Source organism: Gallinula chloropus (assembly GCF_964237585.1).
Source record: "Gallinula chloropus genome assembly, chromosome: 9".
Classification (NCBI taxonomy): domain Eukaryota; kingdom Metazoa; phylum Chordata; class Aves; order Gruiformes; family Rallidae; genus Gallinula; species Gallinula chloropus.
This window is the reverse complement of record NC_140094.1, coordinates 8,551,053-8,577,069: the sequence shown is the minus strand read 5'-3', so window position 1 is coordinate 8,577,069 and position 26,017 is coordinate 8,551,053. Positions and strand designations below refer to the sequence as shown.

Genomic DNA, 26,017 nt, shown 5'->3' with positions numbered 1-26,017 from the left:
TGGGACACATGGGAAGCAGAAGAGGATAATGGCTGACACTGTGTAGTTTATGTAGCTGCTCAATCTTACCTCTTTATTATGTCAGAAAATACTGAGGTACTGTCTAAGCACTCAGACTTCTCATAGCAATAAACTCTAGATAATGTTTCACATGATCAGTTTTGCACAATAAGTTAATGGTGAGTTTTGGACTGTAGCATTCTAAAAGTCCACTTCTGTTTGTTTTACAGACCCAATATGTCAAAAGGGATATTCGAGAATAAGAGGAACATTGTGTGAAGGTATTTATTGTTGCTTTAACATAAATCAGAGCTTGAATGAAAAAATGCCAGTGGTTAATTTAGCATAGAGGAACAGTATGCCAAATTCTTACCTCGTGTAGTTCCATTGACTTCATTAAAGCTATGTCAGAGGTGAATTTGGTTTCAGTTTGTTTAACATTCCTACATACAGTTTATCTCAAAGCATGCACTTGCAAATATAGTGTCTGCCACTCTATGGAGATGGTTCTCTCCCTTCAATTTCTGTTAGCTGAGTAACCTATTTGGGCAAAGTATGCATCTTATATGTTATAAAACATGGCATTATTGATACAGCAGTATTACAAGCCATTAGTATGCTTTAGAAAAAGAATATTTTCTTAACCTTGGCTTTCTTCTATGCAACATTGTATGAAATCAGATATGTTCCAAAGCATAGTTTCATTGTCTTATTTAAAAAGACAAACCCCCAACACAAAGCAAAGCAAAACTAAACAAAACAAAAAAAGCATCAGGACACAGTTAAAATTTGATTAAGGAAAAGGTTAAAGGTATTTTTTAAAATGTGTAGGTTTTTGCTTGGTATGAGATGACTCTATACTATTCTGTGAGAATTGAAGATCCCACCCTATTTCATCTTCATTTAAATTGATTTGAACTCCTGGCAATATACTGCATATTTCCGTAATATGCAGAAGCTCAGAGAGTCTCAAACTGCTGTGGGTCATCCTGACTGACAACATCTGACATGACACTGCAGTTAAAATATTTTTTAAAAATTACTCCCATATGTAGCTTCCATAAAGAAACATTGTTTTTCCCTTAACAAAAAATAAAATAAAAAGAAGAGGAACACCCTCACACATATTCTTTGCTTTCCAAGTGATGACTGAATACCTTGGCACGTCTGTGCTGCAGACCCACTGTACATAACTTATCTGACCTCAGCAACACTTTCTGGAGTGTGTAAGTGAAAGAAAAAAGAAAGAAGTGGCCCCACCTATCTCTCTTCACAGGGAAAGTCTTAGAACATTTTCAACACTACTGGGATGGAAAGTTTATCCTTCCAAAATGTAGACATAACTGTTTTCAGCATTTCCTTTACCAGCACTTCGGATTACATCTATTGCATTCTTTAATCTTTCTTATTTCAATAGGACCTGGATAGCCCCAGATTTTTCAGAGTAGTTTCCCCTGCTTTTAACATATTGAAGCTGTATTTGGGTTTCAACCAATGTAAGCATTTTTCAAGACAGGGGAAGATCTCTAGGAAATTTACTGGCAAGTGAGAGATGGGACAAGGCAGTAAGTTTAGTTCCCAAAAGGTGATACTCAGTTCTCCCATACACAGCCTATGTAAAATGAGTAATGGACCTTGTGCAAGGAAATAAGCAAACTAAATTGGCAGTGTTCCTGTAGTTTACGGGTGAGCCCTGGAGTTGTCAGCTGGAATATTGCTTACAGGCCGTCAACTGTATTTCAGTGGTTTCTAATCATCCACTGGCTTTACTTCCTGCCATGCAGACAATACAGACCTTCTGTTTAAGGGCAGAGGGCACTGATGTGTCCTCCACCCTGCTCCATGTGGTTTGAGAGCTGCTGAGTCTGTTCACACCCAGAGTTTTCTCTGGAGGTCTAGCGAGTCCACCCTAACCACTTCTCGATCATTCTGTATATGAGTGTTCAGTTACAGGTTATCAGAGTAATGCTTTTCTCATTTCTTTTTCTTATCCTTATCCTCTCCTGTCTTAAAAATCATCACACTTCGTCTTGGGCCATATTTAATGTGGGAAGCTTTTTCCTAAGGGCAGTTGTGAAGCATGTGCTTTTCACAATGGAAAAGTGGAAAGGTGTGAGAGAACCCCACACTTAGGCTACTAAACATTAGTTTAAGCTTTGGCCAAGCTAATACAGTGCTATATTTGTCACGTAAAAGTGACTAAAAGTGCTAAATTTGTCCTAAATGTAGAAACATAATCTCCATTTAATGGAGTTAAATGTCATTAAGTTTAACATAATGAAAGTTAAACTGAGCACTTAAATTGTGTGCAGTTATAAGGAGTTTATTTTTGTCTGTATAAAGTCACTAGTTGCTGACAAGCTCATAGGCCCAGATTTCAAATGGCGTAGTTTCCAGACATGCAGAGGTGTGCCCTGATAGAAGACAAACTTTAAAAACACAGAAAAAAAAAAAAAAAAAAAAGTCAGAATTTCATCTTGTTGGAATAATGCATAGTCTCATGATGCACTTACCTTTGTCTTTTTTTGCCATTTGCTTCAAAACTCTGGCCCTCAGTGAGTATGAACATTGATATAATTTTTAAGTGACTCTGCCTTTTTTGTTACTTTTGAGTTTGATTTTAGTATATATAGGAATGGCAAATAGCAACATGTAATATTTCTAATCATCGTCAGTTTTCTGTAATTAATTGGTTCTGGCTGACTTGCATAGGAAATGTTAAATATTTGGAATTCTGTCAGGCCATATAAACTGCTGTGGTTTTGTATTTTATCCTAAAAACAAACATTAGAATGTTCATATTTTTTCCGATAGGTTCCTGTTTAGCATGCTAGTGATTACTTTTATTCATATTTTTTTGGAAATAGATGTAAATGAATGTGAGGTGTTTCCTGGAGTCTGTACAAATGGGCAGTGTGTCAATACCTTGGGATCGTTTGTTTGCCAGTGCCCCAATGGAATGTCTTTAGATGCTTCTGGACGAATGTGTCTTGGTAGGTATTAATTCCATTTACAGGTCTACTAGGGAAGAGCAAATCTGTGTGGTGAGCAATGTTTGCACTGCATGTTTTTCTTACAAGTAAGGAAAATTATTTTTCTCCACATAAGAAATTTTCAAATGGAATCAGTCAAGGACATGAACTTAGTTCAACTAGAATATGAACAGATTCCAGTGGCAGTAGCTAAAGCCTATCGCCACCTGCTAACTGGTAAATAACATTAACTAATTTCTGCATTTGGTGTTGATAATTTGCTGTCAGAAATTACACGGTGTGCTTGGTACACAAGCGTGAAGCAAACTGTCCTGTGAAGGGATTCTGGAAAAGGATTCCTCTGCAGTGAACTAAATTTTCTCTTTCTCTTTCAACATATTGTTCAATTGCCCAACAGACATTCGCTTGGAGAGTTGCTACCTGAAGCATGAAGATGAGCAATGCACTTCACAGATACCTGGCCGACACCGAATGGATGCTTGTTGCTGTTCAGTGGGGGCAGCGTGGGGCTTTGAGTGTGAAGAGTGCCCTCTGAAGGGATCACCTGAATTTGAAGCTCTTTGTCCAAGAGGATCTGGGTTCTCTACAAAGATAGAGATAACTGGGAAACCTTTCTCTAAAGGTATGTGATCCATTTGTGATTCATTGCCAGCAAATCCTGCTGGATTTTCCTTTTACTCTTCCCTCTGACAATTCCCGTGGGTTTGGAGATTTCAGCGATAGCTGGGCATTTCACTCACCTTACAGCACATTTGAAATCCAACTAGATTTCGTGGAAATGAAGACTGGAATAAAACACCAGGTAAATTGGTCCATGTCACAGGCCATATCGTACTCCAGCCTCCAAAGACAAAACTTGTGTCTTTAGTAGAGAGATTAAATCATGTCTGACTTTGCCTCCTGTGTTGCATCTCATAGCACCTCTGGTTGATGGAATAGCTTTGAAAACCTGATGCTGTGTAGTATAAGAACTGGAACTGAACAGTCAGCTTTGGATGTATTGAAAGAGCAACCCTCATCTGTGGAGGGTGCAATAACTTCAGTTCTACTATGGAGCAATCAAGGGAGGGTGAATAGTTTTGGGAATTTATTGTGGAGAAGCAGAGAAAAATGTTTCCAGGATGATAGCTCAAATCAGCAGAATTTAATTTACTGTAAACCAAGTCTTGTCATGACTGTTGTTGGTAAACTTCCAAGATTAAATGGGAATCACACAGTGAGACCCAAGCATCATGTGCTGAAAACCATCTTTCTAGGGTTTGCCAGTGGGGTTAAGCTGGACAATGTCTGAAGCACAAATGGATGTGAATATGTTTATAAAGAAATGCAGTTACCCAAACCCTAAATATTCTGAGTCTGAATAGAGGGGAAAATATATATGAATGACAGTTGCTGTTGTTAGTTTCAGCCTTAGTTTTATAAACAGTTACTAAGCCATTAATCATCCATAAAGAAAAGTGACATGTGCTTTTATTTATGCTTGCTATGTTTTCTGTGACTCATTGAAGTCACATATTTTTTCTCAGAATCCAGAAGTCAGAATGATTTGTTTGGAAGCCTCCTTTGCCCTTGTAGGGTTTGGTCCTCTGTCTGTATCAGTTTATGTAGTGTGGTCTACAAGTTTCCCAAAATGAGGGGTCATTATCATGAGAAAGGATGAGCTCTGAAGTCAGCACTGTTTCGTTTTGCTCTGGTTTTGTATGAATGAAGTGATGACATCGTATGTCCTTACTGTTTCATTTTGTAGATATCAATGAATGTAAAATGGTCCCCAGTCTTTGCACCCATGGAAGATGCAGAAATACCATTGGCAGTTTTAAGTGTAGATGTGACAGTGGATTTGCCCTTGATTCTGAAGAGAGGAACTGCACAGGTAAACTGCATGGATTTATCTCTTGTAACTGATTTGAAAAGGCAAAACTGAACTCCTTTGAAACTCTTGTGAATGTGTTTTATCTTACAGATATTGATGAATGCCGCATCTCTCCTGATCTTTGTGGCCAAGGCATCTGTGTCAATACTCCTGGAGACTTTGAATGTGAATGTTTTGAAGGCTATGAAAGTGGATTTATGATGATGAAAAACTGCATGGGTATGTGTTTTATAGGCCATAGGTGTGCAATAGTATGCTGTGTACTAGTATGCTATGCATGGTTTGGTTTTTTTGAAGGTTTGATTGCACCTGGGTTTATGTCCCTCTCATTTTGAGTCTTATTGAAACTCAGTTTAACTTGATTCCCACCCCAAATGTGAATTAACTGCTTCTGCAGGACACAGAAACATAAACAAGCAAGGTTCAGGATTTTAGGATGTTAAATTTATCCCCACAGTCCCCATTTTGCTTAGTGTGACACCATCCTGAACGTTGAAGTTAAAGTAGATTAAAATACAGAAGAAGCCTTTTTAATATTTTGGGGGTTTTGTTTGCTGGGGTTTTTTGCTAGCTTCATGGTAGTGTAAGGGATGACTCCAGTAGGAAGGGCTCCAGACCCAATCTAGGCAGATGATACTGTGATGGGTAGCAGGCTATGGGGAGGGATGGGCTGCCACTTTGGCAGTGCTGGCTCCTGCGTGATGTGCCTTCCTTTGTCCCCACAGACATCGACGAGTGTCAGCGTAACCCCCTTCTCTGCAGAGGCGGCACCTGCATCAACACAGAGGGAAGTTTTCGGTGTGATTGCCCTCCAGGCCATCAGATATCACCAAATATCTCTGCATGTATAGGTGAGACATGCAGACACAATCAATTTAGAGCATAGCTTTCTAAACTGCTCTTGTGCTGCCCATCATTTACAATGTTTCCTTTAGTAACATTTTCCTTCAGACCTAAAATGTATTCCTCCTCTTCTCTTGCAACAGACATCAATGAATGTGACCTAAGCACCAGCCTGTGCCGAAACGGACATTGTGTCAACCTGATTGGAAAATACCAGTGTGCTTGTGACCCTGGGTATCAGTCCACACCTGACAAACTATATTGTATTGGTAAGTACAAAGTCTACAGAGGATCTCTAGCAAATAGGGATGATAAACCACAAATAATTGTTTCATTTTTAGTTGTATAAAGACATTTTAAACTGTGATTCAAAAATCCAGTGCAGTCTGTGAAAATAGTGTGCAGAATACCCAAAATGTGCACATCCATTACTTGTGAGGCATGACTTAAATTATGGCAGTGCTGCAGTTAACTGTGTAGTAGCTTATTTCCTTTAGTAAATCAATCATGATGCCTAAAATAGCATACCATTTAAAATGGCCTAAAACGTCAGAATTTGATCATTAAGAGGTAATATGTTGTTAAATACTGAGTTTTATATTTTATTAAAAATTGGCATAGCATTCCCAACAGACCGTGGACTACCATCATGTGGTTCAGGTGATTTGCAATTGTCTCAAATACAGGTCCTTTCCAGTAACTGTTTTCTTAGAGCCACATTTTGTAAAGGACATTTAGCTTAAATCACATGCTGTGCACTCTTTTGTAAAAAATGTATACATTTTATTGTGCCACTGGCTTTAATTCTGCCTAATAAAGAATTGTTTTCTCTTTGTTGCCTTCATGATACTGTGGCGACCCAACAGTGGTATTTTAGTATATGCAGTCAGCTAATAACACCTCTTTCCCTCCCTGGTTTGCCTGACACCCGTCCCAATACCTATATTTGCAAACACTTGAATGTTCAAGAACTGTGCAAATATCAAGTGTAGATTCGGGGTTGATACTGTTCTGGAAAAGCTGACTCAAAGTGTGTCCTTGAAATGTGATTTAAAATAAAAGGTCTTGTGGATTTTCACTGTAATTTTCTCCTTTTCAGATATTGATGAGTGCAGTATAATGAACGGCGGCTGTGAAAACTTCTGTACAAACTCGGAGGGCAGCTATGAATGTAGCTGTAAACACGGCTTCGCGCTCATGCCAGACCACAGGACATGCACCGGTAAGGGAGATTTTTGGGAACTTTTCCACTGGGGGGGGTTTATATCAGTAGTTTAAAAATGAGCCTGCTTTTAAGATTAAAATTATTCTAACAAATATAGTGTTAAAAACCCCCAAACCAATGTATGGAAAGTGAAGTTCTTTTATTAAAGTAAACATCTCCAAAGTATCAGGATTGGACAACTGCAGACTGAATTTCTTTGAAAGAAATTGATTCTTCATCATTTCAGAAAGTATGCAAGTTGGTCCTGCCTTTGGTAACAAAAAGCTGTAGTTTTTTTATAGGAGATAAATTTTCTCCCTTGAGGTGTTATGGTTGATCCAAATCTAAAATACTTTGAAGTTAATGGAAAGAATCATCATAAACATATGCCAGAATGCTCTGCATGTGTACTGATTGTTATATTGGAGAGAGAATAGAGAAACGCTAGAAAAGGAGCTGTTTGCCCTGTGCTGTGGTTGTGTGGTATCTGCTCTTAAGCAAGCAAGAAAATTCCTATTTTTAATTCTTTGTTTAGTCAAATACAAGTATGTTGCATTACTTCAAAACTGAATGGCTTTCAGGCAAACCCAAGTCTGAATAGTATGAGCCTTTCTTAGGAAACAGCTCTCTTGCACTCTAAACAGCATTTGTGAGAAATTTTTCAGAGCTCTGTAATGGCCGGGTGTTCTCCTTTGGGAGTGTGGGAGTCATAATCCCAGTAACTGAATGATAATGGTGATTTCCACATTGGTTACTGGAAAGATAATTCTACCCTGTTCTCTCTTACTTCTGCACAACCAGTGGCCTGCTGAGGCACGTGAATATTTGCCAGCTGTTTGCCAATTCCATCCAAGAGCTCCTTGAAGAGCCTGAGAAATATAACGGGGTTAATCCCTTGGAATAGAAATGCCTTTATAGTTGAACAAATGGAGTTTTCTATACTGAATTAATAGAGAGAGCTCATATTTAGATTTCTAAATATTTATAGACCTCTGACCAGGGTCTCAATTACCCTGAGGCTGCTTGCTACCATTCCAAAGGATAAAAGAGCCTTAAAGCATAGTTAAATGCAGTTTGCCCCCCACTGTAGCTTAAACTGTCAGAAAGATGTAAAGTAGCCAGTCTTCAGCAAGAGATCAGACCCTTGTTCAGAGAAACAAATCAACCAGAAAAAATGCAAATTTGACTGCCCCTGAAATTGTCTTTCAAAACCGAAAATATTTAGATTAGAAATAGTCTGGTTTTGGAAAAGTCTCTAGAAAAGGCAAGTTTGTACAAAACATTGCCCAGGCACTGTTGCTTAGGGCACTTTTTCAATACAAAAATAAAATGAGCTGATCAAATTCTGCTTCAGCCAAAATTGAAACCCAAGTGACAGCATTAGAGGGACATGAGAGGGAAGAGGCAAGGGTGGAGCAAGGTACTCTGAGCCACTTTTCTGTTTTCATCGTCTTGGCTTGACTGGGGACTAAATGAACCAAGTGTGTACTTGGACAGTCTTAGGGATCTCAAGTTTACTGGCTAAAAGCATTTCTCTGCTTTACTCCTGCTTGGCCTAAGCCACCCAAAGACACTTCTAAACTCCATCATAGCTGTGAATTTTTGCATACTTATGTCCAGCTTTGAGACTGTAAAAGTAGAATTTCATTCATAATCCAGCCAGTAATAGCTTTTATCTATTAATTTTCATACTTTCCTCTAAGAAAGACTTGAATGCAGTAGCCAACATGCAAAAAGATTTAAATAGCAGAAACATCAGACACCTTTGGACATCAAGTCAAACTCTACCTTAGGAAATATTTAGAGAAGTGAGGGCTCACCCTCACCACCCTTTTTATCTAAAAATGCTGCCACCTTCTCTGGAGATGTTAAACATATATACATATATAAACATCTGGTCAGTATTCAAAACCCACATGCTGCAATTTTGCTCTGCCCAAACTGAGTGAAAAATAAGAAAAAAATTATTTTCTGGTATTTTTCTACACGTTGCATTGAATATCTGCTTTTCCTATTAGATATTTGTCCATGGTACAAAATATAGTAGCACTGTGACCTGAGTGTGTGAAACACCTATTTTACATTTTCAGTTTGCTCTCTGTGTGAACATGTCTTTTATCTTTAACATCACACAAAGCCGGAAGCCATTACAGAATATGTTTCTTGATAATTGAGCTGGTAAGAATGCTGTTCAGTTCAGTGGTGGGTCAGGTTTGAATTGGTGAGGTTATGCATAAATAATCTGCTCAATTAGGAGTAACAACAGGTTCTTTGTCAGCTGACTTTCCCCCAACTGTGAAATCAGTACAATGACAGGTTAGTAAATAAAGTTCTTTATTTCTTGTCATTATTATCCCCATTTCTAGAGCTTAATTTTGCATGTTAATTCAAATTCCATTCCAAATTAACATTTCCAGGCTAATGTCCATGCCAACATTATTTGCTTGTTAAGATGAACAGGGACTGGTCAGCCTTCATCCTTGCAGAAGTTGTGTATCCACATAAGCACTGCTTGCTAGAAATACACAATAATGAACATAATATTTTAAGTTAAAGTGAGTTCATTTTCTGCAGCTGCATAATTACTGCAATCCACAATAGACTGGTCTGATAATGAGTTACACCCTGTCCCTTGGAGGGGGTTCCTGAATCTTGTCCTTTTTGTGCTGACTTTTTTCCCATGGTATCTATCATTAGGCAGAGTTTCTGATTTTTGTTCTTGCTGGTCTATGTTGGTGCTGGCAAAGGGAGATTCTAGAAATTTTTAGAAGGAACACTACTATAATCCCCTGGACCCTGAAAGATTCCAGACCTCAGCATGGCTGCAGTAATATAGAAAGTGTATTCTTCTGCAGCTTGGCTCCAATCAGTGATGACCAGTTTCATGAGCTGAGCATGTAGCTATAATGCTGGCCTGGCCAGTCAGATGAAACGCTAACACACCCCCTCTCCCCCAAAAATCTCTTGGTGAAACAAATGTGTGCATTATAATTATTCCCATCATGAGTTTGGTCACCAACCTTGAGAGCTGTAGAGGTATTCTGCATGTATGATGGCTTTTTTAAGCTCTGTAAAGTCTGATATTTTTGTCACTGAATTTGACTTCAGAGCTTCCATTGACTTCAACAATGATGGATTGTATCCAAGAATCTCTAATTGTGTGTGGCCATGTGTTGTGTTTATTTTTTTTTTCTGTCCATGACTTTTGTACCTAAAAAGTTGGTTCCTGTTCCCATTGGAGCCAGAGGGAGATGTTTGCCATTGACTTTAGCTGGAAATAAGTACCTTACCAAGAAAATTTTGCAATGTACCATTCAGGCATTTGCAAGGATTCAATCTTGGTTGTGTTTTTCAGAGCAATGAAATGTTTGCTTCCCATGATTATGGTTAGTTACATTGCATAAAAGTAATGTATTTTCATCTGATTTTTCCCTGCAGATATTGACGAATGTGAGGACAACCCGAACATCTGTGATGGAGGCCAGTGTACAAACATACCAGGAGAATACAGGTGTCTTTGCTATGATGGATTCATGGCATCTGAAGACATGAAGACTTGCATAGGTAAGTGAAAGTACATGTTTTCCAATCTACAAGAACTAGGGGAAACGTACTTATTAAGGCACTATTTCCAAGTAGGCAGATAATGATATTTAAAGAGGGGCTTTTACGCCCTAATTTTGGCCGCCTGACCAGAGGACCTCATTGCATAAACTGTGCTTATCAAATGCATATGTAATCTCTGTCTATCCCTGTAGATTGGGATACAGACTTCACGATCTACAGTATGATATCTTTGGGTCCACTTCCAGTGAGGTTCTGGTGCTCAGATGAAAGTGGATGAAGTGCTGGTGGATGACACCATGGAAAAATTCTAGCAAGATGCTGATTTTAAACTTGTCTCTAAGAAAAAACTGTGAGCAAGTGTTGCACCTTGGTAGAACAAAGGAATGAAATGGTGCATCTCCAAAACCACATTTTCACATTTAAATTACAAATCTGAAATGTATTTGAGGAGAAATATTTGTACAAAATTAGATAAGTTACGCATGTATATATAAAAGTATAGGCAAAGAAAGCATCAATTAATAGTCATAGTCATTCTTTGAATAGAATCTTGGTCTTTGTTTTTAAGTTGGAATTAAAGGTATATTAATACAGATATGGTATCAACAACATATTTCAAGAGATTTTGCCAGTTACTTTCTAAGAATTTTAGTTAATAAATTTAAATTCATGGATTTTTAGATGTTAATGAATGTGATCTGCATCCAAACATCTGTCTGAGTGGAACCTGTGAGAATACAAAAGGCTCGTTTATCTGCCATTGTGATATGGGATATTCAGGCAAGAAAGGCACAACGGGTTGCACAGGTATGTTTTAAAGCTTAATTCTTAACTTCTAGTTGAATGCATGACCCAGCATACCCTTTTCTCTTGTGTTAAAATCCTCCTGTCACTGTGCTTCTTTTCACTTTTGCTGTATTTCTTACCCAAACATATTGAGCTTGTGCTCTGCTAAACTTCAGTGGTACAGCATTCAGCCTGGTACTGCTTCTGCTGAAATGAGTAACAGAATGCCCACTGGGAAAACTGGGCTTATTATGGCATTGTTGTTGGGTCAAAGAGAACAGAAAAAAACATTGCCTGTAACTCGACAGACTCCCAAGGACCTCGGTGCATTTGGATTAGTTACCTGTTCTTGGATGCATAGTATACAATTATCTGTTCCAAGCATTATTTGGCAAATACAGATGACTTGAAATGTGTGCTAAAATATATTTTCAATTTTTGTGAAGTGGCAAGAATACAGCTACTCAACTACACGATATCAGCAAAATCTGAATTTGCATTATTTCATGTATTGCCAGCAAACAGAAACAAGATTCAAATATATGGGCTCCAAGGGCATAATATTAATAATCCTAGTGCTGGTGTCTCAAGCCAAGGTGTTGAGAGTCTTATGCATTGCCCAAATACGAATGCAAACATCTGTTTAATATAATTTTAATGCAGACATAGCGTAAACACATTTCTGGCAGTGTTTTTGGGACAAACTTTTATTCTTCGTTTGCCCTTATTATACAGAGTTAATAATATACTTTTGTTAGTGCCCCAAATACATGAAGCTTTTTTTTTTTTTTTACAGCTCTCATAGAACAATCTGAGAGCTGGAGTTGTACTTTGCATATTGGACCGTGGATGAATAGTTGTGCATTAGTAACAGCTGCCTTTGACTTACATTTGAACTGATCTAAATCCAAGAAATCCCTAATTGTACCCTGTAGACCAACATTTCAGTGTTCTTTGTTTCTGTGCTAAATTACATGAAGATCTTCAGTACTCTAGACCTGAAAACCCTTGTGCTGATCAGTTACACGTGATGAAGTTATCACTCCCAGTGTAATGAGTGATGGTCAGGAGCAGTCAGGGAAGATGAAGCAACTAGTAGAAGGCAACAGAGAAAGGTCATCGTTGCTGGGAGGGAATCTGAGGTATGGCTTCTGGGCAAGTGCCTGGAAATAGCCACCATTTTGGCATCATGTGATACAGGCAAATGTCCCAAGCAATACTTTTTTGTTAATGGAGAGACAGAGAAATCCCTGGTCCCAGCCAATCCCAGCCCTCTGGATGGACACTGTCTGTCATGTGGGCTCTTTGCACTGTGTTGCACTGCTTTTGGCTATATTCTGGTGTTCCAGGGAAGATGGCAGTCACCACAAGAACCACCAGAACACTGTAATTACAAGAGATGCTGTAGAGATGTTTGTTAATTTAAAAGAGGCCAGTGGTGTAAGACAAAAAGGAGAAATATCACTTATGCTGATACTGAAACAAGACCATACTCAAAACAAATCACCAAAATCTTCTGTATTTAAATAAGAAAAGGGGGAAAGCAGAGCAAGAACTTTATAGGTTGGTTTCATGCTGAAGAAACCATGGGGATGCAGGTCCCATTGTGAATACAGTGTACAGATTCACACATTGTGGTTTTGAAAAATCTGATTTACTGGTGGAGATCTTTGAATTGCCTACCTCATGTTTGCATAATATTAGAGCAGAGCAGAAGTTCCCATGCCCAAATACTGCAGACCATGAGAACGTCCTTCTGGACTTTTTCTGGAGGGATCTTGCCAATAGCACCTTGACCCCAGGGTTCAATTCTTGTCTTACAGATCAAAAGGATCCATAGTTTTCAGGAATTCCCGTGGAAAAACAAAAAAAAAGCAAAAATATGTACAACACTTTGAATGGGAGGTTCGCTGTTTCCCAAGAACAGCTAAATTATGTCCTCTGGGTTACATTACAGTTTTGTCTAAATATTTCATCTCCGTTGTCATTACTGATTGTTTCCATTTTAACAAATAAATATAATTTTTTCCCTGATCAGAATCCACCCACTGACTTACATTCCCATCCCACACAGATGTTAGTTCCCCACCCCCTCCTTGGTTCTCAGTAAGAATGTGGACAGAATTTAGTAACAAAAATGTAATCTTTTTAAAATTATGCAAAAATGTACACTGTAGATGCAGGTTTCCTAGGCAAAGTGCTACAAATGGTTTAATTTCCATTCACGGTGGCAAGACTGACTTACAGAAGTTACTTTAGATTTTTCTAGGCAGATGATGGTACATAGCCACTGAAGAGCAGATTGCAGTTTTCTCCTATTCCAGTTCCAGATTGCCCAGCTTTATGACAGCTATCTTATCAACTGCTTTTTCTGTCAGTAAATTATACATGTACTTGTGCAGAGATGAAATCCTCTATTGGCACTTGCATTTGTATTTTGTGATTCATCACCTTTGTGGAGTATTGCCTGTAAAATTGCAGTATTTCACTGTTAATGTAGAGCCTTAGATTTACTTGCTCTGATATTTTCACAGAGGAACAAATTCTTCTCTGAGTCTCTCCCATCCATCTTTCCCAGTTATGGCTGTGTGCAGAGACTCCCTGTTTGCTTCTGGTTGAGCTGCGCTTGCTCAGGCTTAGAGCACTCTTCATGAAGCCAAACTGAGGGCAGAAGTCCCAAGATGATCATCAAATAACATTAATGTTCTTTAAAAGTCATCTGGATTTCCCCACAGCAGGCTCAGGGAGTCGAAGGGCTGAGACCAGCCTCTGACTCTGCAAGGGCTGTGCTGTTGCTGCTTGGAGAAAGGCTAGTGGAAGATGTTCAGCTGGAGCCTTTGTGTGGGGAGTGAGTTTAGAGAGTTTGGTCTTGAACATTACTTGCTGTCATCCAATAATGATGATTGTGGAGTGAGTGCACACTGCATACTTGCATGGCTGACAGTATCATTATGAAGAGAAAGACGCCTGATATGGTGAAAGGAAGAGGTGTACCCAGTCATTTGCCCTCAGAAATAGGTTCATAATGTTTTGTGACTTGTACAGTGTGCTTGCCTGTCTCCCTTGCCTTTGGCTTCTTGCCATTGCTAAAGCATTGTCTTTCAGTCTTGACAGCACAAGAGAGTTCTGGTGTCAGTGAAGCAAATACATTTCTCCTTATGAATCTGGGAGCTGGCTGTGTCAAGCCAAATACCAGAAGATGATAATATTAAGATGCTGCTCACCAAATGGGGCTATTACAGAAGGAGCATATTGTGAGTAGGCATCTATCCAGCAATAACACGCTGCACCCCAGGCTGATGACGTAAGAATGGATAGCAGGCAAGAACCAAACTGCCCCATGTGAAACTCCAAGAGTAATTCCAAAAGAGAAAACAATTTTACAGGTATAGAGGCCAGAATAGGAGGATTTTTTCCATATGTTTTTCTACTGTCTGGGCTCTAAGTTCAAACTCGTGGTCTTCTCCCTCTGAAAATCCTTCCCTTCACCTGCCTGATCACAAGGGAAGCAGTCCAGGAGAAGGCAGTGCCTTGTCACTGCCACCAGATGACTGGCCCTGTGGGAATCAGGCCCAGCCATGAAATACCAGTGAAACATCAATACAATAAAATGCACAGATACGCAGAGAGCACCAAAAAAAACCGAGAGTCAGAAAATGCTTAAGGGATTTGCATAATTCAGACAAACAGTACTGATTTATAGGTGGAGACTGAATTAAATTCATGCTTTGCTAAGAATTATTGTAGACTATTAAAGCCCCAGTGAAACTTAACAGAAAGATGTAAATGGTACACAGAGTACCTTGAGGAACAAGGAGAGGAATGACTTGGGTGTTTCCATAGAGAATCCAGTGACATCCCCATGCTCCTCTCTGGCTGAGTTTAATGATCCACTTCTAGACTGTGATGAGATGTACTGTGAGGATCCTAGCTAGCTGTTTCTTTGGTTTGGTCACCACGTTTGCAAGCATAGTGCCTACACGACAGGTATAGATGACATGTATTTTAGCTGCACATCCACAGCCCTGACAATTTATGCCTCTGTGATTAATGTGAGAGACGCTTTATTAATTGCCGTAGGCTTGAGAGAAAAAATATTTGTCCAGAGAGAAGAATTGAAGGAGCCAAAAAAATAGTGTGACTGACAGCCTTTTTTCCCCAGAGTACTTGGGATTATTATGATGTCAGATCTGCATATTATTTATCATGCGTATTCTCATCTGTTGTAGGCAGACAACTCCCTTAGTATTAACAGGAGTTGTGCAATTACAAAGCTGAGAACATGTGTGCAGCAGGACTGAGCCACAACGGAACAGGCTGAGGATGCAGTGTCAGTCTCAGATTGGAATGTCTTTATTTTCCTTGGCTTGTCACGGCCTCATGCTGGAGGCAGAAGGAGAAGGTTGATATAAATCAGTGACTCACTCCTTTACCCTGGGTGAAAATCCCCCTGAAGTCAATGGGAATAGGCCATCATTGTGTGAAACCCTGACTCGAGCGGTGTCCTCCTGTGTGCTGGTGGGGTCGTGATACCTTTACCCAGACTGAGTAATGCATTTCTTTTCAAACAATTATATGGAAATAGTTGGAGTGTTTGAAGAGTGTAGTACTGTGTGTGCTGCCATGCAGACAGCACAATTTGGACTCTGCTCTTATTAAAGATATTTATGTTGAATTAATTTTTCCCCTACAGAGCTCAACTTCTCCTTTTTGTTTCGTTCTCTGAAGCCATAGTTCAATACTTAGGGCAACATAAATCCATATTAAGCTCCAGTATAAGCAGGCATAAATTCCATTGATTTCACTGCCCTGTTTACACAGGACCATGTTTGGTCTGAGATCTCTTTTGCCTTGGAAATAATTGCAATGCAATAAATTTAGGCTTATAACTCAGCTGTGCAATGAAAGGAGAGAATAGGGATTATAGCAAAACAACATCTGAGTTAAATGCAGATAGCTTTGAAAAGAACTAAAATACAGGATGAAGCCAGTGATGGTATTTTATGTGCCTCAATCAGCTTTCATTTAAGTATCTGAAAACCTTTCCATGCATCAATGAAATAAGCCCTGCAATGTCCCTGTAAAGGTAGGTGGTATTAGAGTATATATTTTGCATTCCCTATGTATTCTTTACCCAGACAAAAAGCATTGAAATCTACTGAATTATTTTTTTGCCTGGAAAAAAGCCGAAAAGGATTTAGGGATTTTGTTCAAAGTAAGTGGAATGGCATTTCAGTGGATGATCTCTGAGAAAGTTGATCCCATTATAAGTACCCATGTTTGGATATAGATTTGTGCTTGCAACTTTCATCCTACAGAATATTCCAAACTCTTTAGTGTGTGTGTGCGTGAAGTAGCTGATGGATGAGAAGGTGTCCTGTGCAAGGGCACCAGTGTAATGGTGCTGGCATTCCTCTGAGAGGCATTAGCAGGGGCTTTCAGGTGCAAAGTGTTAATGGGTCAGTTTGAGGTGGGATGGGATGGATGCCACAGTCACTTTACTGTAGAGATGAAAATTTGGTTTTGATTGCCTTAAATTTGAGCCTGAGCATGACTTCATTGTGGTGTAGCTGTTGCATGCAAGTTTCTGTTTGTGTTTGCTGGTGGTTACACAAAATTCTTGGCAGAAATCTCCCTCACTGATGATATTTTTTGTGTTGTTTTGTTGTGCTCCGCAGGGTATAAGGAAGCATGTGATTGTATGTTTCAGAGCATCAAATAATCAAATACAGTGTGATCTTAAACTTAGCAGTGGTTTAACAGTTTGGGTTTTAAAATCATGGAAAGGTTAAAATGTAGAGAGTTTGCTTCAGCTTTTTTATGTCACTGTATACTGTAGCTGACCTCTCGAAATTCCTTCTAGTCTTTCCCTTCAGTCCAAGCCAAAAGGAGGGCTTTTTTCTGACCACCCTTAAGATTTTTGACAGACACTAGTTTCCTGCTTAGGGTGATGTTATCTTCATATGAATTTCTGCACATGCTAAAGTCAAATATGCTCTGAGATTGTCTGCTCCTGACCTTTCTTTTAAGTTTTAAAAAGTGTCTGTTTGCATGTTTTCAGGCTTGTTGGTGCAGTCAACATTAATAGTAGATTCCAGCTGCCAGATTTAGATCTATATCTAGACTTCAGCATTCAGATTATGGGAATACTCATGTCTGGGGTTTCGATTCAGAGCAATACCTCATTTAGAAAGAAACCCAGAAAAGTAAGATTGTATGCAGTTCCACTCTACAGACTTAAAAACCAACCAACCAAACAAAGAAAAAGAAAAAACCAAACACAAACCCAAACAAACAAAAATCCCCAAACCAACAGTGGGCCTGGGTAGTTTCTGGACTTGAATATTATTTAGCTGTAGGATGACAGATGTATGTTGTCTGCTTCTCAGAGTCACGTGTAGCCTTTGGAAAAAGACAAACTATATGTAACAGAGCATAGAGAAAGGACACAGAGACTTGTGTCTAAAGAAGGGTGGGCAGAAACACTAAAGGAAATTGATAAGATGGTATCTGGACACTTTCCCCAAGGGCTCCACTCTGTTGCTCTCTTTAAAGAGCTAAATGGTTTTAGGAATAAGGGTATGGAAACCAAAGTCTGTGGCTTGGGAGCTGATAACCCAAAGGTTGTTACGTGGTTGATGGCTGATGCCTTTTCTTACTCATCTTCTTGAGAAGAATCTGAGCTGGGTTTTTGTGTGTCGAATTGTGCAGAGTTTCTGAGCTTGTTCTCCCTTTCTGCCAGCTATTGCACAGAATGAGATGGCTTACTGCAACAGCAAAGGCATCTCAGAGGCCTGAAGAAATGGATATAAATATAAAGTAGTTTGGTGTGATTTCTAGATAATTTACATCCTGAATGGAAGTTAAGCACAGTTAGAGAGAGCTGAGGTACAGAAAATGCTGTGAAATCCATAGCTCAGATGTGTAAGAAAATTCCTGCCAGTTTTGTTTTAGTTACCAGTAGTAAATTTCTGGAAACTTTGCCTTTGAGTTTATACATTCTCCAAGTACTTACACGAGGCATTAATATTGTTTTATGTCAAGGAAGAGTGGAGTTCAGTGTGGGGTTTTTTCTGTCTATACAGTTTGACGTTGCCAGAGAATGCCCAAGAATGAAAATAAAGTGAAAATAGCGAGTACTGAAATAGAATGTGCTGGCACAAAGGCATATGTTGAAGATCAGATGACTTGCTGCCTGGTGTCTCCAAGGATGTTGACTTTTTTTCCACTGTGTTAGGTTTCCTGAGTTCTTAATAAACTTCATGCCTGATGAGCTTTGTGTCCATCACCTGTCATGTTAAATACGGTGATATGGCCTGTTCTCCACCTTCCACCCAGTCTCTGGCAAAGCAGAACCTGGTTTTATTAACTGCCTAGGGATAATCCTAGAAGGAGTTTGCAGGTGGTTCCCAGCTGGTGTTTGTCAGCATCCTTGCAGATACGGTGGGGGCTGGGGGAGTGCTGCATTCCAGGGGTCCCTAAGTAGCAGAGTTGCCTCTGCGACCTTTCAACAGACCACGCAATGTAGAGCCACCCAAGTTCTGCTCTGCAGACTCCCGGATGGGCAGATGGGACAGCTGTCTTCTTTCCCTCAGTCATGTTAAGGTATAGTCAAGATGCAAGCCAGTACATTGCAGGGGTGTATCAGTTTTGTCAGGGGAGAGCAGGTATTCACACTGGCTCTTAGTCATTGAATCTGACCCACAACCTATTGCAAAGCTGTTTGACAAACACACATCCCAGGATGCTGAACACCTGCAGTGATAATCTTTATGAATTCTAGTCCTCTTTTTCCCAAAGTCTGTGGCCTCACATTGTTTCTGAGCACACCAGTTAGATGGAAAACCTGATTTACTGTTTTCCTCCTTGAATATACAAGTTACCAGGCTTTGCAGTGAAATGCAGAACTGATATTTGCTTAACAGAAAAATAGATAGTAGGGCAGTACGTGTTTGAAACCTGCTGCATGCTTCTTTGCTTTTCCTTGCTGTGATTTTATTTCTCATCTGCTTTATTTTTAAATGTCACGTTATGTTTGCTTTTATCTTCACGTTGTCTTTCCTGAGAAATTTCAGTATTGGTTATCTGGCTATGAGGAAGTTTGAGCCATGGGCTTTCAGTCATCCCTGTGTTCTTACAGATATCAATGAGTGTGAAATCGGAGCCCATAACTGCGACAGACACGCCATATGCACAAACACGGCGGGAAGTTTCAAATGCAGCTGCAGCCCTGGCTGGATTGGAAATGGGATCAAGTGCACAGGTGAGGGTCATATGCATTGGTATTTATTTGGAAGGTCAGACCAAAACTGGGTCCTAGCAACCAAAACACTTCTAACACTTCTATGATAAATGGTCAACAAGCATGTCAGGTCAATTTGACCTGGTATTTTGGAGGACAGGTTCTCAGCCATGTTAACTATGAATCAGCATTAACTCACGTTTGGCTTGTGAGATAGTGAAAACAGAATGGACCATTGAAAGAGTTGCTGTGTCCTTGAGGGCAGCTGATGGGAGGCTATGAGAGGTCTCATGGTGCTCCCTGTGAAAATAAGATACAGGTCTTAGTTTTGGGAGTATCCTGAAGGTTCCTCATTCACAGCTACCTTGTCAGACAATTCTGATGGGCTGCAAATAAGTTGTGCCTGCTTTCCTAATTGGATGACACCACATGTGTGGGTTTTAGTATGGAAGATTATTTAAAGTAGAGCTTCTGTGTGCAATAGCCTATTTAAAGTGTGTATTCATGGTGTGTTTTTTTAACTAATGTTGATTTTTTCCTTTTCATTATTTTAAAGATCTGGATGAATGCTCCAATGGAACCCACATGTGCAGCCCACATGCTGACTGCAAGAATACAATGGGCTCTTACCGCTGTCTGTGTAAAGAAGGCTATACTGGTGATGGCTTCACTTGTACAGGTGAGCTTTCTTAGGAAAGCACTGGATGACTTCCAGTAGTCCCTTGCAACCTAAGTCAGTATGCGATACGATACACAAATACAGCTTCTATACATTTAAAATTATGCTCTAATAAGTCAACTTCCATTGCTTTCTACTTCACCTAAGTTGTCATAACTGTGTATTATACCTAGTCTAGAGCAGTCACTTTTGTCACTTAATAAAATGCAAGTTTTCATTGACCTGCTCTTCTGAGTTGGAATTGATGGCAAAATTAGTAAAACAATTCTTGTTCCTACAGTTTGGCTGGTAGTAAACCAGTCCAGTGGCTACCCACTTTAATATTTCAATAATGGGACACATGCATTAAAATTACTCGATAAAATTGCCCAAAGTATTTGTTTGTTCTACAGCTGGGTGTGTGCTGTCTGCCCTCTGTGCTGTATCATCCTGAGAGATAGTGTCAGGATGCAATGCAACACGTAGAACAATGGAAGTATCTGCACCTGAAACCTCATTTTATAAACTGTAAACATGATTGTAAAACACTGCTAGAGAGATGTTTCCCACTCACAATTCAGTCTTCTGCTTTAAAGAACAGATTGGCTCATGTAAGCCTAGTCATCAGAAGCCCTGCTGTTATTCTAAGGATATAGGTGGATATATTCTATAGGATATAGCTGGTGATGCTACATGGAGGGTGACCCTGTTTGGAGTAAAGCCATGTGATAGACAGCTGGTGCACCAGGTTTTCAGTTAATGGAGATCAGAAGCACTCTATCAACTAGAGCAGGCTTTTATGGCGTCTGAGAACCTAGCTCTGCAGATGTAAGGCTGAATTTGAATCATTCCAAATTATAAGTGGACGCAAGGATTCTGTTTAATTCTCTCAGTATAACTTACTTTTGAATCTGATTCAGTTTCCTTAGTGGCTTTTTGTTAATTTTCCATATGATGATTTCCAGGAGTCTATAAACTGCATCTTTCAAATAGACTGCATACAGAGTTTCTGTATTCAATACAAATTTTAAAAATTAAAAAAATAAACCCTTTATTTTTTTTGTGGTCTCAGGAGGTGTCTGGGACTCAAACTGGGGCATACAAGTGTTCTGTAAGCTGTTTGCCAAAGCATGCAGCAGCATTGACCCTGATAGTTATTACCTTTGGTTTGCCAGCCATGGACTTTCACAAGCTCATGCTGCCAGTCAGACTCTGTTGCAACAAGTGTGGCATTTTTGTGATGTATAAAATTTCAGCTAGACAGTAAGGGCCACAGTCTGTTCGAAGGGCAGCGTAGTCCAGTAGCAAGGCTGGTTTACTCATCAGCTGTTAACCTGCAGTTTAATTTTGATCGAGTTATTTTCACCTCAGTGCCACTTTTTGTCAGTGTTTTGTATGTTTGGCATGGAGACTCCCTATTACCATATGTTTGCTTGGTAAACCTCTTTTTCAATAGCTGCCTCTGGGCTTTGCTGTAATAGAAACAATAACTATAATAAAATTCACGTGCTTATTCTGAGTCTAAATTTGACCCTGTGTAGTGCCTCCAGTTGTTATTAACTGTGCCTGCTTTAGGAGCCCATGCCACTCTCATTTTCCTTTTGATTAGAAGCTGTATATTCAACATGTCAGAAGTATATCAAGCTGTTACAACTGTTTGGAGCTAATAGAATAATTAAAATCCTTGAAACAACTGTTGGTGAGAGAACTGTGTTTACTGTAAACCTTCAATTTCTCTTCCTTTTACAGACCTTGATGAATGCTCTGAAAACTTGAATCTCTGTGAAAATGGGCAGTGCCTCAATGCCCCTGGAGGATATCGCTGTGAATGTGATATGGGATTTTTGCCAAGTCCAGATGGAAAAGCATGTGAAGGTAATTCTTTGTAAGCTTTAAATAACACTCAACAAATTCTGCCTTAAGAATTTTTTTCAAACATAAAATACTATAACTGTTTGCAGTTGTGGTTGCATTGAAAACTGCATGAAAATTGTCAATAGTTGTTGCTTTTTTTCAGTTTATACATTTATTACAGGCCACTAGGTGTTCATCTACCTCCTGCATGTAGAGAAAGCAGCTTTCTAGAGCCTGTCTTATGACATAGTGTTTGTGGGTCTGATTGAGGATCCAAACGATGCTCTCAGCTGCCATTTCGTCTTGGACATTTGTACCCTGTACTTCATTATAGTCATAACAGTTAAAAGGTGTTGCTTTGCCTTCATGTATATGAAGCTGAAAAACACTGATTTAGTAACTAACACAGTGAACATGCTCTGAGAGCTTCTGTGAGGTACAGAGTCAGGGTTTGAAGCCTTACTGAAATTTTACACAACCACCAAAAAAACAAAAAGAAAGAAAATCCCACAAGTATCTGCTCAGTTTTGAAAATGAGTTGTCAACTCGTTCATAAAAGCTTTGCATGTGCAAAGATTCACAAAACTCAACTAATCAACATGTTACCAACATGATTAAGATCTTGTATTTGATTAGAACGTTTGAAATCCTCGGCTGATGTAACACTAAGTCAGTCAAGAAGCAGCAGCCATATCATCTGACATAGTAATGTGTCATAGTAACTGGTATTTGATGGAGTTCATAAGTACATCACTATAAATAGGATATTTTCCCCTGAAAAGTATTCTGTGTATTATTTTAGTAATCTATGACAAGAAATAATTTATGAGAGTGAATTTTTGTGTAAACTAAAACAATATTAGGTTTCATAGTATTTCATGAAACAATTTACTTTCAAACCTTTTAGCTGCCTTAAAATAGCTTATATAGAGCCTGGCTCCTGTTGCTAAAACAGATTTTCCTTGATGTCTCAGATGTGTACACTAGATGCAGTATTTTAAGGTCCTTTGTAAACAGACACTCTTCTATTGTATCAAATTGGTTGGTTGTGTGGTGCATACAGCATTGAGTAAATACTGAATTGGATGCAATGATTTGTACAAGAGGCACAAAAGTGAGCTCTGCTTGCAAAACCTGACAGCTGCACAAACCTGAATATGAGCTTGAAGTTCATCTTTGGGCACAAGCTTTTCCTTTGCCCATGTGCAGCTTTCTGCAGATGACTGCTGATTTAGAATAAACTTCATTTTTTAAAGCATATCTTCTGCCATGCTTAATTTTTCTTCTTCTCAGATTAGCCCACTAATAAGCTCAGATTGTTTCTGGCATGGCTTCCAGAGTCATTGGAAAGAGCTTTTTGCACCGCCCCACTCCCCTCCTATCCCCCATCTCCCCCAAAAAACCCAAAAAGTTATGAATTAAGTTCCTTAGGCTCCAAATATGTTAATTTTTTTCTGGTCTTACACAGTGTGCAGGAGCAGCTGGCTTCCAGGACCATGTTTATTGAACCTTTTTGCAGTTCTCTGTCTACGTCTTAAAACACTAAGGAAACCTCATAATTTTCCCCTTCTGTTCCTCTATCAGATATTGATGAGTGCTCACTTCCTAACATCTGTGTCTATGGTACTTGTCATAACCTCCCTGGACTTTTCCGATGCGAGTGTGAAGTGGGCTACGAGTTGGACAGAAGTGGTGGCAACTGCACAGGTAAAAATAATTTGGAACAAAATGCTTTTTAATTTTTTGTTAACCAGCTCCTATGGAAATTCTCTTTAAAAGCTATACAAATCAGGCTGGATATGGGAAAATACAGACTTCTCTAATGTAACCAATAACAGAGGATTCTCCTTGCCTTTTCTACACTCTTCTTTCCTCTTTGTCAACATCTGATGTCCCATTGGCTTAAAAGAAGGGAAGAAAAGAGCAGAGTGAGCCCCCTGTCCGCTTCTCCCAGACAGTGATGTATTGTGACATGTAGTTTCCATTCACAGTGCTGGATGGTAATCTATGACTGTCTTGTGAATTTTTCCTTTAATATTTTTAGATCTTTGTGAATTTTAGTTCATGAGTTTTTTGAGGAAAAATGCCTTTCTTTTCCCCATCAACTGAAGAATTAATCTTAGACTACAAAATTGTTCTTCTAAATTGTTTATGTGTTTGGGGTAGATTTCTGCAGATCAGCATCTCGTGACTAATGCATTTGTTGTTGTCAGGATAAGATACCTGATGCTTTGCACTGTGCTCCAAGTATTTGCTTACCCTGTACTGTTTTTTCCTGCAGATGTTAATGAATGTGCAGATCCCACAACCTGCATTAGTGGCACGTGTATCAATACTGCTGGTAGTTACACCTGTGAATGCCCTCCTGATTTTGAGCTGAATCCCACCCGAGTTGGATGCGTTGGTAAGGGACCACTCCTTGTGTTATTTACAAGTGAAGTTTGCACAGAGGGGCTGCAAAGCGAAAGGCTTAGGAATAAAGTCCCAGGTCATGAAAAAGGGCTGGAATGAGCTCTCCAACTCCCGCCCCACTGCCCCTGGCTTAGAAGTTATAATAGTGCAGCGGGAGTATGTCCAGAGTGTTGTAGCATGCCAGCAGTGCCCGGCTGCCAGAACCAACCCCTTGGGGCTTGTTACAGCTGTCCACAATTTACAGCAGGCATGAGACAATTTTAAATTTCAACAAGCTTAAACCAACATCCAGCTGGCCCCAAGATGGCAGGCAAATGAAGTTGCGGCATGAAGCCACCCATGCTCTTGGAGCATTGAGCACAGCTTGGCTAGGTGAAGCTTCATGACTGATGGTAATGCCTTTGTATTGGGCTCCAGCTGCTTAGTAAATTCTCTGACTTTTTTTTGCTTTTATTTATTTAAAAGGGTGTAGGGGTGTTCCTTGAATACAGATGTATTTGAAATTTTTAACATTTAATAGATGCTTTCATGCTTATTAACCTCAAGGAGAGGAGAAAGCAGTGTGTTTCTGTAACTTGAGGGCTGTACAAACGCTGGTGAAAATGTGACTCAAAATGAGAAAAAGCCTGGCTGAACTGGCCTTGGCTATGATGAATAAATTCCCTACTTTGTGACAAGCCCAACAAAGTCAAGGGGTGGGGCACCACCATCCTATCTAAGTAGGAAAAACTGGGCCATCCTGGACAATTGAAATTAGTTTGGTTGACTGTCCTACAACTAATGAGAGCCATCTAAAGGTATCAGTCTCTTGAGATGATGTGTTGTTTTCCTCTCTCATAAGATATGTTTGTCATTATATGCATTCTGAACAGATACACGATCTGGCAACTGTTACCTGGACATTAAAACTCGCGGTGATAATGGTGGCACATTCTGCAGCAATGAGATCGGAGTGGGTGTTTCCAAGGCCTCCTGTTGCTGCTCCTTGGGCAAAGCTTGGGGAGTTCCCTGTGAACATTGCCCGCTTGTGAACACAAGTAAGTCAGCTTCCCTGGGTTAAACACAACAATACAATATATTGCATTGTTTTCTAATTTAGCTAGATAACTCAAATGCCGGTGTAATCATTCCTTGTAGATATGCAGGGGACGGATTTCCACTGGTCTTAACCACAAATTTTCCTAGTCCAAAAGGATGATCTAGTCAGAATATTACTGCCACTTCTGAGCACACAAAAAAATACATTACGAAATGGAATTAATATGATGCAATTGATGTTGTAGAGTAAAACCTAATTATTATATCTGGTTGCTGTGTTACATTACATTACTTGTAATAATAATCTGATTAATTTAAAAAAATAATTGTGCTGAAAATGTTCCTGCTATTTTAGGTTCATAATTATTTAATTTTTTTTCAGCTGAATATAAGGTTCTTTGCCCTGGAGGGGAAGGATTCCGACCAAATCCTATTACAGTTATATTGGAAGGTAGTGTTTACATTTTCCTATACTTGCATGTCTGAAATTATGAAACTCTTCAGTGAGTTTGTTTTTCATGGAAAAGCATGAACAAAATGTTTGTGG

At 39.4% G+C, this 26,017-nt stretch overlaps 1 protein-coding gene across 2 annotated transcripts in view; it reads left to right on the top strand.

The window, feature by feature from the left end:
• The window catches only part of FBN1 (fibrillin 1), a gene marked incomplete at its 5' end in the record, with an annotated part of 146,244 nt that overhangs the window by 88,768 nt on the left and 31,459 nt on the right, over positions 1–26,017 (top strand). For both annotated transcript variants that reach the window (XM_084267944.1, XM_084267945.1), the window contains 17 exons: positions 231–281; positions 2,868–2,993; positions 3,391–3,615; positions 4,741–4,866; positions 4,957–5,085; positions 5,592–5,717; positions 5,853–5,978; positions 6,809–6,931; positions 10,352–10,477; positions 11,162–11,287; positions 19,407–19,529; positions 20,065–20,187; positions 21,916–22,041; positions 23,605–23,727; positions 24,302–24,424; positions 25,305–25,469; positions 25,853–25,921. In XM_084267944.1, coding sequence (XP_084124070.1) covers positions 231–281; positions 2,868–2,993; positions 3,391–3,615; positions 4,741–4,866; positions 4,957–5,085; positions 5,592–5,717; positions 5,853–5,978; positions 6,809–6,931; positions 10,352–10,477; positions 11,162–11,287; positions 19,407–19,529; positions 20,065–20,187; positions 21,916–22,041; positions 23,605–23,727; positions 24,302–24,424; positions 25,305–25,469; positions 25,853–25,921 — 2,136 coding nt within the window. The remainder of the gene's footprint in view (positions 1–230; positions 282–2,867; positions 2,994–3,390; positions 3,616–4,740; positions 4,867–4,956; positions 5,086–5,591; positions 5,718–5,852; positions 5,979–6,808; positions 6,932–10,351; positions 10,478–11,161; positions 11,288–19,406; positions 19,530–20,064; positions 20,188–21,915; positions 22,042–23,604; positions 23,728–24,301; positions 24,425–25,304; positions 25,470–25,852; positions 25,922–26,017) is intronic.